General features: G+C 47.6%; 1 protein-coding gene across 1 annotated transcript in view; it reads right to left on the reverse strand.

Annotated features, from left to right (window-relative positions):
• Positions 1 to 330: 330 nt before the first annotated feature.
• Positions 331 to 14,349, reverse strand: part of LOC115126463 (trichohyalin-like) — an 82,896-nt gene continuing 68,877 nt past the window's right edge. Inside the window, 7 exon segments of the mRNA XM_065016372.1 lie at positions 331 to 1,932; positions 3,356 to 3,436; positions 3,439 to 3,612; positions 3,816 to 4,175; positions 6,602 to 9,075; positions 9,078 to 11,657; positions 11,941 to 12,068. Of these exon segments, the coding sequence (XP_064872444.1) occupies positions 1,705 to 1,932; positions 3,356 to 3,436; positions 3,439 to 3,612; positions 3,816 to 4,175; positions 6,602 to 9,075; positions 9,078 to 11,657; positions 11,941 to 12,068 (6,025 nt within the window). The 3' untranslated portion in view covers positions 331 to 1,704.

The following is a 14,349-nucleotide window of genomic DNA, read 5'->3' on the forward strand; positions in this document are numbered from 1 at the left end:
ATTCTATATTCTGAACCTGTTCTCTAGACGGATTCCATATTCTGAACCTGTTCTCTAGAAGGATTCTATATTCTGAACCTGTTCTCTAGAATGATTCTATATTCTGAACCTGTTCTCTAGAAGGATTCTATATTCTGAACCTGTTCTCTAGAAGGATTCTATATTCTGAACCTGTTCTCTAGAAGGATTCTATATTCTGAACCTGTTCTCTAGAAGGATTCTATATTCTGAACCTGTTCTCTAGAAGGATTCTATATTCTGAACCTGTTCTCTAGAAGGATTCTATATTCTGAAAAAACTCCACAAGAAAAACTGTCGCCCAGTCAGTGGGAGTGTTTTCAGCAGTTTAATTAAATGTATTCAGCGAGCTCAAAAGAAAAGCACGTTACACACCTTCATAAGTTAAGTCTGAATACCAACTACTGAAGTGAGTATGAGAGGCCTCCTAAGTCGGAATCGGGCTTTCATGAATTGGAAAAATCCTCATGAATTGGAAATATTCACTTCCTGAATTGACTACATTGAAAAGTGAATTGACCCCAACTCGGATTCAAACGCATAAAAGGTATATGATAACTACACTGAACAAAAATATAAACACAACATTTAAAGTTGTGCACAAATTAATTTACATCCCTGTTAGTGAGCATTTCTTCTTTGCCAAGATAATCCATCCACCTGACAGGTGTGGCATATCAAGAAGATGATTTAACAGCATGAGCATTACACAGGTGCACCTTGTGCTAGGAAAAATAAAAGGCCACTCTAAAATGTGCAGTTTTGTCACACAACACAATGCCACAGATGTCTCAAGTTTTGAAGGAGGGTGCAATTGGCATTCTGACTGCAGGAATGTCCACCAGAGCTGTTGCCAGATAATTGAATGTTAATTTCTCTACCATAAGCCACCTCCAATGTCCTTTTAGAGAATATGGCGATACGTCCAGCCAGCCTCACAACCACAGACCACGTGTAACCAGGCCAGCCCAGGAGGTCCACATCCAGCTTCTTCACCTGCGAAATCGTCTGAGAACAGCCACCCGGACAGCTGATCAAACGGAGGAGTATTTCTGTCTGTAATAAAGCCCTTTTGTGGGGAAAAACTCATTCTGATTAGTTGGGCCTATGCCCTCCCAGGCCCACCCATGGCTGAGCCCCTGCCCAGTCATGTTAAATCCATAGATTAGGACCTAATTCATTTCAATTGAGTTAATATGAAGTGTTGCATGTTGTGTTTATATCTTTGTTCAGTATACATAGGGTAAGTCCCAAATGGCACCCTATTCCAGATATAGTGCACTACTTTAGTCCCAAATGGCACCCTATTCCAGATACAGTGCACTACTTTAGACCCAAATGGCACCCTATTCCAGATACAGTGCACTACTTTAGACCCAAATGGCACCCTATTCCAGATACAGTGCACTACTTTAGACCCAAATGGCACCCTATTCCAGATACAGTGCACTACTTTAGACCCAAATGGCACCCTATTCCAGATACAGTGCACTACTTTAGACCCAAATGGCACCCTATTCCAGATACAGTGCACTACTTTAGACCCAAATGGCACCCTATTCCAGATACAGTGCACTACTTTAGACCCAAATGGCACCCTATTCCAGATATAGTGCACTACTTTTGACCAGAGCCCTGGAAGACAATAGGGTGCCATTTCGGAGGCAAACATACTGTGCTTCATCTTCAACTCTGACTGAGAGACAATCTCATCTCCTCCTCCCTGACACTCCTATCCAATCGGTGTGTCTCTGACTCCAGCACAGAGGGGATTGGTTGCTGCGAGACCAATACCAGAGAATCAGTCAAGTCTTGGCGAAGAGACACCAGCCATTGGTTGTTCCTGGAGGAGTGTTGGATAAACTCCACCCTCTCCCGGTGGTCGAGGACGAGTGTCAGCTGTAGGTAGTGTACCTGCGAGGGAACGTTCAACATGAATATAAAATCATCACCTTGATAAATGATGATTAAACAAGCTTGACAAATCATAGTATACATCTGAAATGACACCGTATTCCCTCACCGGCCCGTGATCAATAGTTATGATCTATAACGATCAGACACCGTGATCAATAGTTATGATCTATAACGATCAGACACCGTGATCAATAGTTATGATTTATAATGATCAGACACTGTGATCAATAGTTATGATCTATAATGATCAGACACCGTGATCAATAGTTATGATCTATAACGATCAGACACCGTGATCAATAGTTATGATTTATAATGATCAGACACTGTGATCAATAGTTATGATCTATAATGATCAGACAATGTGATCAATAGTTATGATTTATAATGATCAGACACCGTGATCAATAGTTATGATGTATAACGATCAGACACCGATCAGACACCGTGATCAATAGTTATGATTTATAATGATCAGACACTGTGATCAATAGTTATGATCTATAATGATCAGACACTGTGATCAATAGTTATGATTTATAATGATCAGACACCGTGATCAATAGTTATGATGTATAACGATCAGACACCGATCAGACACCGTGATCAATAGTTATGATCTATAATGATCAGACACTGTGATCAATAGTTGATTTATAATGATCAGACACCGTGATCAATAGTTATGATGTATAACGATCAGACACCGTGATCAATAGTTATGATGTATAACGATCAGACACCGTGATCAATAGTTATGATCTATAATGATCAGACACCGTGATCAATAGATATGATCTATAATGATCAGACACCGTGATCAATAGTAATGATCAGACACCGATCAGACACTGTGATCAATAGTTATGATTTATAATGATCAGACACCGTGATCAATAGATATGATCTATACCAATCAGACACCGTGATCAATAGTTATGATTTATAATGATCAGACACCGTGATCAATAGTTATGATTTATAATGATCAGACACCGATCAGACACCGTGATCAATAGTTATGATCTATAATGATCAGACACTGTGATCAATAGTTATGATTTATAATGATCAGACACCGATCAGACACCGTGATCAATAGTTATGATCTATACCAATCAGACACCGTGATCAATAGTTATGGTCCTCTGCGTGATACAGAGTCCAAAGCTACCGAACTGTAATAGTCCCGCGGCCCAGTGACCGTGCACCTCCCCAAAATACACTCTGTGTACACGGCTTTCTCTTCTTTTGATCGGTTGGAGAAATCGCTCCAGGGAGGCGCGCTGAGAACTAAAAAGAATATGAAAGGTTCAATATTGTAGAACACTGCTGTGCAGACACTGTTGTGAACTCTGATGAGCCCTTAAGGGAATTGGATACAGATTGGGACACAGCCACGGTGCCCACAGTGACCTACCTGGTCCTCTAGCTCCTTCACCTTGGTCCTAAGGAGTTCCAACTCCTCTGTTTCCAGACCAACCAAGCCCCTGGACTCCTACAGAACAGAAAGGAGTTAATGCTCTGTCTAAATTCAGCACACACCACCCCCTCCAACTGCACTGTAGTAGAGCCCATTGAGTTGTAACTGCTAGTGACATGACCAGAGTAGTTAGCAGACGGTTGATGACCAACCTGAGCTCTGTCTCTGAGGCGGCTGGAGGATCCTCTCTCCGTCTTTAACACAAACCACATCACAAGTATCATTTCGAAATTGGAAGGTAACTGTTCTGAATTATCCAAAAGTTCTGGGACTAGAAAACAGGCAAATGTGAGGGCGCCTCCTTTCTATTCGGGATCTGAAATCAGGTGAATGGATGATTAACTTAACCTTTAGTCGTGCAGGTAAATAAGGTAGAAAACAAGGAGGATCTGTGTACCTGTGTCAGCATCTCTCTGAGGTGTTTCCTCTCAGTCTTCAGTCTGTCAGTGCGTTGTTCCAGTAGTGTGTTTCTCCTCTGTAGCCGTCTATGATCTATCTCTAGCTGGGCCACGGCCCTCTGCAGGACAGACAGACGTTCCTGGACCAGGGGGTCCATCTCTAGCTGGGCCACGGCCCTCTGCAGGACAGACAGACAGTCATTTACACCAGGGTCTATCTCTAGCTGGGCCACGGTCCTCTGCAGGACAGACAGACAGTCATTTACACCAGGGTCCATCTCGAGCTGGGCCACGGCCCTCTGTAGGACAGACAGACGTTCCTGGACCAGGGGGTCCATCTCTAGCTGGGCCACGGCCCTCTGCAGGACAGACAGACAGTCATTTACACCAGGGTCTATCTCTAGCTGGGCCACGGCCCTCTGCAGAACAGACAGTCTTTTACATCAGGGTCGTTTACTGAACTGTACAGCACTACTGTCTCCTGTATGGGCAGACGGGTCCGACAGGTACTCACCAGACAGACACTGAATTGCTGCTCACAACTGGAAAACTGTCCCTTGGGGGGTTATAATGTCCCTTGGGGGGTTATAATATGTCTTGGGGGGTTATAACATGTCTTGGGGTTATAACATGTCTTGGGGGTTATAATGTCCCTTAGTGGGTTATAATGTCCCTTAGTGGGTTATAACATGTCTTGGGGGTTATAACGTCCCTTATGGGGTTATAACATGTCTTGGGGGGTTATAACATGTCTTGGGGGTTATAACATGTCTTGGGGGTTATAACATGCCCTGGGGGTAATAACATGTCTTGGGGGTTATAACATGCCTTGGGGGTTATAATATGTCCTGGGGGTTATAACATGCCTTGGGGGTTATAACATGTCTTGGGGGTTATAACATGTCTTGGGGGTTATAACATGTCTTGGGGGTTATAACATGCCCTGGGGGTAATAACATGTCTTGGGGGTTATAACATGTCCTGGGGGTTATAACATGTCTTGGGGGTTATAATGTCCCTTAGGGGTTATAACATGTCTTGGGGGTTATAACATGTATTGGGGGTTATAACATGTCTTGGGGGTTATAACATGTCCTGGGGGTTATAATATGTCTTGGGGGTGATAATATGTCTTGGGGGTGATAATATGTCTTGGGGGTGATAATATGTCTTGGGGGTTATAACATGTCTTGGGGGTTATAACATGTCTTGGGGGTTATAACATGCCCTGGGGGTTATAACATGCCTTGGGGGTTATAACATGCCCTGGGGGTTATAACATGTCTTGGGGGTTATAACATGTCCTGGAGGGTTATAACATGTCTTGGGGGTTATAACATGTCTTGGGGGTTATAACATGCCTTGGGGGTTATAACATGTCTTGGGGGTTATAACATGTCTTGGGGGTTATAACATGCCCTGGGGGGTGATAACATGCCTTGGGGGTTATAACATGTCATGGGGGTTATAACATGTCCTGGGGGTTATAACATGTCCTGGGGGTTATAACATGTCCTGGGGGTTATAACATGCCTTGGGGGTTATAACATGTCTTGGGGGGTTATAACATGTCTTGGGGGGGTTATAACATGCCTTGGGGGGGTTATAACATTTCTTGGGGAGGAGAGTTATAACAGCTGACATGTTAACACATGGGTCCCGGTCTAAAGCAGTGCACTATATAGGGGATGAGATGTCATTTGTAAAGTAGTGTCTGGTCCAGTCCCTTCTCCTGATCAGCTCACATCCTTTACCTACAGACACCAGACCACATCCTTTACCTACAGACACCAGACCACATCCTTTACCTACAGACACCAGACTACATCCTTTACCAACAGACACCAGACCACATCCTTTACCTACAGACACCAGACCACATCCTTTACCTACAGACACCAGACCACATCCTTTACCTACAGACACCAGGCCACATCCTTTACCTACAGACACCAGGCCACATCCTTTACCTACAGACACCAGACCACATCCTTTACCTACAGACACCAGGCCACATCCTTTACCTACAGACACCAGACCACATCCTTTACCTACAGACACCAGACCACATCCTTTACCTACAGACACCAGACCACATCCTTTACCTACAGACACCAGACCACATCCTTTACCTACAGACACCAGACCACATCCTTTACCTACAGACACCAGACCACATCCTTTACCTACAGACACCAGACCACATCCTTTACCTACAGACACCAGACCACATCCTTTACCTACAGACACCAGGCCACATCCTTTACCTACAGACACCAGACCACATCCTTTACCTACAGACACCAGACCACATCCTTTACCTACAGACACCAGACCACATCCTTTACCTACAGACACCAGACTAACTGTGTCCAGGTCGAAGGACCAATATTGACAGTGGTTTGCATCCCAAATGGCACCCTATTCCCTAATAGTGCACTACAGTTGACCAGCGCCCTGTGGAACCCTATTCCCTATATAGTGCACTACAGTTGACCAGCGCCCTGTGGAAGCCTATTCCCTATATAGTGCACTACAGTTGACCAGCGCCCTGTGGAACCCTATTCCCTATATAGTGCACTACAGTTGACCAGCGCCCTGTGGAACCCTATTCCCTATATAGTGCACTACAGTTGACCAGCGCCCTGTGGAAGCCTATTCCCTATATAGTGCACTACTGTTGACCAGCGCCCTGTGGAACGCTATTCCCTGTATAGTGCACTACTAGTGACCAGGGTCCATAGGGGTCATTTGGGGCCCAGCCATAGAGAGGAGTTGTACTAACCTCAGATCCCGCCCCTTTGCTTTGCTCCTGTTGGTGGGCTCTGTCCCGGTAGCCAATCATGGTAGCCTCAGTCTTCTCCAGGGCAGCTGTGACACGGTCTCTGTCCTTACCGAGTTCCTCTACTCTCTCTCTCAGGGTGTAAAGCTCTGTCTCTCTCTGTCTCAACAGTCTAAGACTCTCCTGGCCCTCCTCTTCTCTCTGTCTCAACAGTCTCTCCCTTTCCTCTGTGTCCTGGAGCTGGGAGGACACTCTCTTCCTCAGAGTATCTACCTCGTCCTGAAGCCAGACCTCTCTTCCTGGACCCTCCCGACTTCTTTCTCCTCTCTTCTGGTCTGTCGCCTCCTTTTGTTCCCCAGGCTCTCTCAGTCTCCTCTGTTCATCTGTCTCTTCTTTCTCCAGACTCTGCAGTTTCACTTCCTCTGTGTCTCTCTTTCTCTCCTCCAGTTGATCTTTCTCCTCTCTGTAAGCTTTCTCTCTCACCCTCTCCAGCTCCGTCTCCCTCTCTCTCAGCATGTCCGTGACTAACTCTACACGCCTCAGGCTCTCCTGCTCCCTTAGTTTCAGACTCTCCCTCCTCTCCTCCTCTTCCTGTCTCAACGTCTCCATCTTCCGCTGAAGCCTCTCGATCTCGCTCTTCTTCTCTTCTCTCACTCCCTCCATCTCTCCCTCCACCACTCTGATTCTCTCTCTGAGCTGTGTAACTGCCTTCTCAGCAGCCAGACATCTGAGCTCTGTCCTCTGTTCCTCCAGGACATCCAGTCTAGCCCTGGTGGTTGTCAGCTCAGCCTCCTTCTCTCCCAACACCTCCTCCATCTCCTTCTGTCTCCTGTCCTTCTCTCTCACTGCCTCCTCCATCTCCTCCTCTCTGTCTCTGAGCTTTCTCTCCACCTCCCTTTTCTCTTGCTCCACAGCCCTGGTCCTCCCTCGCAGCTCCTCCACCTCCCCCCGGGCAGCACGCAGGCTCTCCTCCCTGCTCTTCACCATCTCCTCTTTCCTCTCCTGCAGGAGGCTCCTTAGCCTCTCCCCCTCCCTGTGGCTCTCCTCCAGCAGCTGGTTCAGGGTAGCCATCTCCTGCATGGCTGTCTTCAGCCCCTCTCTCATCTTCTGGTTGTCCCCCTCCTTCTCCTGCACCTCCTTCCTGCTTCTCTCCCTGCTCCTGGTCATCTCTGCTCCCTGCTCCTTCAGGGTGGCCAGACGGAGGGCCAGCGCCTCCCTGCTCTCCTTCAACTCCTCCTCCATCCTTCTCAGTGAGGAGCCAGTCCTCTCTTTCTCTCTCCTCTCTCTGTGAGTCTCATCCTTCAGGATCCCAGCCTCTCTCTCCTTCTTCCTGATCTCAGCTAAGAGGTGGTCTCTCTCCTCCTCCAGGGCTTTAACCTGAGCCCCCAGCCTCTCTACGCGACATCCTCTATCCTCCTGCAGGAGGCGTTGTCCTCTCTGCACCTCCTCTAGTCTGGACCTCAGTCTCTCTCCCTCCGTCTGCTCCTCTTTCAGCTGGGCACCCAACCATTCCCTCTCCTCCTTGTTCCTCCTCAAAACATCCTCCTGTCTCTCCCTCTCCTCCTCACTCCTTTTCAGTTCCTCCTTCTGTCTCTGTCTTTCTCCACCGCTCTCTACCGCTCTCACCCTAAAGTCCTCCTCCTCTCTCTCCTTCAGGAGCTGTGAGAGCCTTGCTACTTCTTTTATCCGTTCCTCCACTCTTTCTTTCCATTTCTTCACTTCCTCTTCCAGTCTCACGTTGTGCTGCTCTGTTTCCTGTGCCCGTTCTCTCTCCCTCTCCTCCTTGGCCAGGTGTAGTGCTTTATCCCTGTCTCTGCTCTGACTCCTCTCGGTCTCTAGTAAAGACTCCGTCTCTATCAGAAGGTCTGAGACGTGTTTCTCTGAGAGCTCTGACTGGTGCATTCTGTCTTTCAGATTTCTCAACTCTTCCTCGCTCTGCTGTAGCCTAGCCCCGGCCTTCTCTTCCTCCTCCCTCAGTTTCTCTACCTCCTCTTCTCTTTCCCTCAGCTGAGCCATCTGTCTCTCCATCTTCCCCTCTAGTGTCTGCTGCTCTCTCTTCCCCTCATCCCTCTCTTCTTCTAAGACAATCAACTTCACTCTCAAGACCTCAACCTCTCCTTCTCTCAGCTCCAGCTTTCCTCTCAGTCTCTCCTCTCGCTCCCTTCCCTCCGACTCATTCCTCCTCTTTCTCAGACTCTCCTCCTGGTATCTTTCTCTCTCCCTCTCTCTGAGCTGTGAGTTCTCTCTCTCCGCGGCAAACATCTTGTTCTCCAATAGTTCAGTTTTCTTCAGTTCTGCCTCCAGATTGTCTCTTTCTTCCTCCAGTGAGATCATTCTAGTTTTCAGTTCTTCTATCTTCTCTAATCTCTTCCTTCCATCTACCTCCTCCTTTTTCAGTTGTTCTGCTATCTTGTCACTCTCTCTTTTCACAGCCTTTAGTTGTTCACTGTTATTCTTCTCTTTTTCAGTGAGCCTCTGACTCAGTCTCGCATTTTCTCTCTCTCCCTCCTCTGCTCTCTCCCTCCATCTCTCTCCCTCCTCTGCTCTCTCCCTCCATCTCTCTCCCTCCTCTGCTCTCTCCTCTGCTTTCTCCCTCCATCTCTCCCCCTCTTCTGCTCTCTCCTCTGCTTTCTCCCTCCATCTCTCCCCCTCTTCTGCTTTCTCCCTCCATCTCTCCCCCTCTTCTGCTTTCTCCTCCATCTCTCCCCCTCTTCTGCTCTCTTTTCTGCTCTCTCCCTCCATCTCTCTACCTCTTCCGCTCTCTCCTCTGCTTTCTCCCTCCATCTCTCTCCCTCTTCTGCTCTCTCCTCTGCTTTCTCCCTCCATCTCTCCCCCTCTTCTGCTTTCTCCCTCCATCTCTCCCCCTCTTCTGCTCTCTCCCTCCATCTCTCTTTCTCCTCTGCTTTCTCCCTCCATCTCTCTCCCTCTTCTGCTCTCTCCCTCCATCTCTCTCCCTCTTCTGCTCTCTCCCTCCATCTCTCTTTCTCCTCTGCTTTCTCCCTCCATCTCTCTCCCTCTTCTGCTCTCTCCTCTGCTTTCTCCCTCCATCTCTCCCCCTCTTCTGCTCTCTCCTCTGCTTTCTCCCTCCATCTCTCTCCCTCCTCTGCTTTCTCTCTCCATCTCTCTCCCTCCTCTGCTCTCTCTCTCCATCTCTCCCCCTCCTCCTTCAGTTTTCTCTCTCTGTGTAGGTGGCTCTTGTGTTCTACGGTTAGTCTCTCCAGCTCTGCGTCTCTCTCCTCCAACAAACACGACATCTCCTCCCTCTCCTTCTCCAATCCCTCCATCCTGTTCTTCACCTCCTGTACCTCCACGTCTTTCTGTGTCAGCTCTTCTTTCAATCTCTCCTCCCTCTCCTTCTCCAATCCCTCCATCCTGTTCTTCACCTCCTGTACCTCCACGTCTTTCTGTGTCAGCTCTTCTTTCAATCTCTCCTCCCTCTCCTTCTCCAATCCCTCCATCCTGTTCTTCACCTCCTGTACCTCCACGTCTTTCTGTGTCAGCTCTTCTTTCAATCTCTCCGCCCTCTCCCTCTCTTCTGCTTCTCTCTTCTCCGTCTTCCTCTCTTCCTCTATCTCCTTGTCCAGGAGTTTGGTGTTGACCTCTTCTAAAGCCTGAAGGTTTCCCTTTAATATCTCAATGTCCTTCAACTCTTCCTCCAGAGAGATGATCGTGGCTTTCAGCTCTGTCATCTCCTCCTCTCTCTTTCTCATCTCTCCTTCCCTTGTTCTCAGAACTTCTGTCATCTCCTCCTCTCTCTTTCTCATCTCTCCTTCCCTTGTTCTCAGAACTTCTGCCACCTTCTCCATCTCTCTTCTTCTGTCTTTCAGTTGTTCACTCTCTTTATTCTCTGTTTCTTTAAACCTCTGACTCATTTCCACCATTTCCCTCTCCAGATTGTCTCTTTCTTCCTCCAGTGAGATTATTCGAGTTTTCAGCTCCTCTATCTCCTCTAATCGCTCCCTTCCCTCCGACTCATTCCTCCTCTTTCTCAGACTCTCCTCCTGGTATCTTTCTCTCTCCCTCTCTCTGAGCTGTGAGTTCTCTCTCTCCACGGCAAACATCTTGTTCTCCAATAGTTCAGTTTTCTTCAGTTCTGCCTCCAGATTGTCTCTTTCTTCCTCCAGTGAGATCATTCTAGTTTTCAGTTCCTCTATCTTCTCTAATCTCTTCCTTCCATCTACCTCCTCCTTTTTCAGTTGTTCTGCTATCTTGTCACTCTCTCTTTTCACAGCCTTTAGTTGTTCACTGTTATTCTTCTCTTTTTCAGTGAGCCTCTGACTCAGTCTCGCATTTTCTCTCTCCCTCTCCTCTGCTCTCTCCCTCCATCTCTCTCCCTCCTCTGCTCTCTCCCTCCATCTCTCTACCTCCTCTGCTCTCTCCCTCCATCTCTCCCCCTCTTCTGCTCTCTTTTCTGCTTTCTCCCTCCATCTCTCCCCCTCTTCTGCTTTCTCCCTCCATCTCTCTCCCTCCTCTGCTCTCTCTCTCCATCTCTCTCCCTCCTCTGCTTTCTCCCTCCATCTCTCTCCCTCCTCTGCTCTCTCTCTCCATCTCTCCCCCTCTTCTGCTCTCTCCTCTGCTTTCTCTCTCCATCTCTCCCCCTCCTCCTTCAGTTTTCTCTCTCTGTGTAGGTGGCTCTTGTGTTCTGTGGTTAGTCTCTCCAGCTCTGCATCTCTCTCCTCCTTCAGTTTTCTCTCTCTGTGTAGGTGGCTCTTGTGTTCTGCGGTTAGTCTCTCCAGCTCTGCATCTCTCTCCTCCTTCTCCTTCTCCAATCCCTCCATCCTGCTCTTCATCGCCACCACCTCTCCATCTCTGTGCCCCAGCTCCGAGCTCAACGCCATCCTCTCTCTCTGCCATCCTTCCCTCTCTTCTCTCCGTTCCTCCTCTTGTCTTGTCCCTTTCTCTGTTGTCTGATCTACCAGTAACTGCAGCCTTTCTAGGTCAGCCTGGCAGACCTCACTCTCTCTCTGGCTCCTCTCTCTCTCCTCTCGCTCCTCCTGTTTCTCCTTCTCTGTCTGGCTCCTCCCTCTCTCCATCTCTCCCCTCAGACACTGGACCTCCCCTGGAAGATAGAGATATCAGGGACCAATACAACAAAGCCATGATGAGTTGAATAACTGTTGAAAATGAACACATACAAGATGTGGATAAATGGGCTGGTTCTGTGTAATTTGATGGGGTCTGGAGAACCCAACTCACAGAGAGGTAAATCTGTGGCACTTTTGTCATATTTTCATTGTAGGCTACAGTAGGCTTAGATTCTGGAAGTAGGCTCCAAGACATTCTGTCTTCCTGCCAAATGGAAATTGGTATTCATCTTTAAGGCAACAAGTGTCACTGCTCACCCTGCATCACATCCTTGGTCTGGAGCAGAGTGGTGACCTGGATCTGTAGCTGCCTACTCTCTACCTCCAGCCCTGAGACCTGCTGCTGGGCCTGGGTTAACTGGTGCTGCTGTGAGACCGTCAGGATCCTGGAGAGACAAATACAACTCATACATACAGGGAGAGACCACAACAATACTACTACGACTACGATGCTACTACCACTACGATGCTAATACCACTACTACAACAACAATACTACTACGATGCTACTACCACTACTACCACAACAATACTACTACGACTACGATGCTACAACCACTACGATGCTACTACCACTACGATGCTACTACCACTACGATGCTACTACCACCACTACGATGCTACTACCACTACGATACTACTACCACTCCGATGCTACTACCACTACTGCCACAACAATACTACTGCCACTACGATACTACTACCACAACAATACTACTACCACTACGATGCTACTACCACAACAATACTACTACCACTACGATGCTACTACCACAACAACAATACTACTACCACTACGATGCTACTACCACTACTACCACTACGATGCTACTACCACTACGATGCTACTACCACAACAATACTACTACCACTACGATGCTACTACCTATACTACCACAACAATACTACTACCGCTACGATGCTACTACCACAACAATACTACTACCACTACGATGCTACTACCACTACTACCACAACAATACTAATACCACTACGATGCTACTACCACTACGATGCTACTACCACTACCACTACGATACCACTACCACCACTACGATGATACTACCATTACGATACTACTACCACTATGATACTACCACCACTACGATGCTTCTACCACTACGATACTACTACCACTACGATACTACCACTACGATGCTACTACCACTATGATACCACTACCACCACTACGATGCTTCTACCACTACGATGCTACTACCACTACGATGCTACTACCACCACTACGATGCTACTACCACTACGATGCTACCACCACTACGATGCTACTACCACTACGATGCTACTACCACTACGATGCTACTACCACCACTATGATGCTTACTACCACTACGATGCTACTACCACTACGATGCTACTACCACTACGATGCTACTACCACCACGATGCTACTACCACTACGATGCTACCACCACTACGATGCTACTACCACCACTACGATGCTACTACCACTACGATGCTTCTACCACCACGGTGCTACTACCACCACGATGCTACTACCACTACGATGCTACCACCACCACGATGCTACCACCACCACCACTATGATGCTACTACCACCACGATGCTACTACCACACGATACTACTACCACCACACGATGCTACTACCACTACGATGCTACTACCACTACTACCATTACGCAACTACCACCACGATGCTACTACCACTACGATGCTACTACCACTACGATGCTACTACCACCACTACCACTACTACCACCACGATGCTACTACCACTACGACGCTACTACCACTACGATGCTACTACCACCACGACGCTACTACCACTACGATGCTACTACCACCACGATGCTACTACTACCACTACGATGCTACTACCACTACGATGCTAATACAACTACCACCATTACGATGCTACTACGACTACGATGCTACTACCACTACGATACTACCACCACTACTACCACACGATGCTACCACCACTACGATGCTACTACCACTACGATGCTACTACCACTACGACTACTACCACTACGATGCTACTACCACTACGATGCAACCACCACTACGATACTACTATCACCACGATGCTACTACCACTACGACACACTACCACCACTACGATGCTACTACCACCACGATGCTACTACCACTACGATGCTACTACCACACGATGCTACCACCACTACGATGCTACTACCACTACGATGCTACTACCACCACCACTACGATACCACTACCACCACTACGATGCTACTAACACTACGATACTACTACAACTATGATATACTACCACTACAATGCTACTACCACTATGATACCACTACCACCACTACGATGCTACTACCACTACGATACTACTACCACTATGATACTACCATTACGATACTACTACCACTATGATACTACCACCACTACGATGCTTCTACCACTACGATACTACTACCACTACGATACTACCACTACGATGCTACTACCACTATGATACCACTACCACCACTACGATGCTTCTACCACTACGATGCTACTACCACTACGATGCTACCACCACTACGATGCTTCTACCACTACGATGCTACTACCACCACTATGATGCTTCTACAACTACGATGCTACTACTACTACGATGCTACTACCACTACGATGCTACTACCACTACGATGCTACTACCACTACCACTATGACGC

Source organism: Oncorhynchus nerka, linkage group LG3, assembly GCF_034236695.1.
Source record: "Oncorhynchus nerka isolate Pitt River linkage group LG3, Oner_Uvic_2.0, whole genome shotgun sequence".
Taxonomy (NCBI): domain Eukaryota; kingdom Metazoa; phylum Chordata; class Actinopteri; order Salmoniformes; family Salmonidae; genus Oncorhynchus; species Oncorhynchus nerka.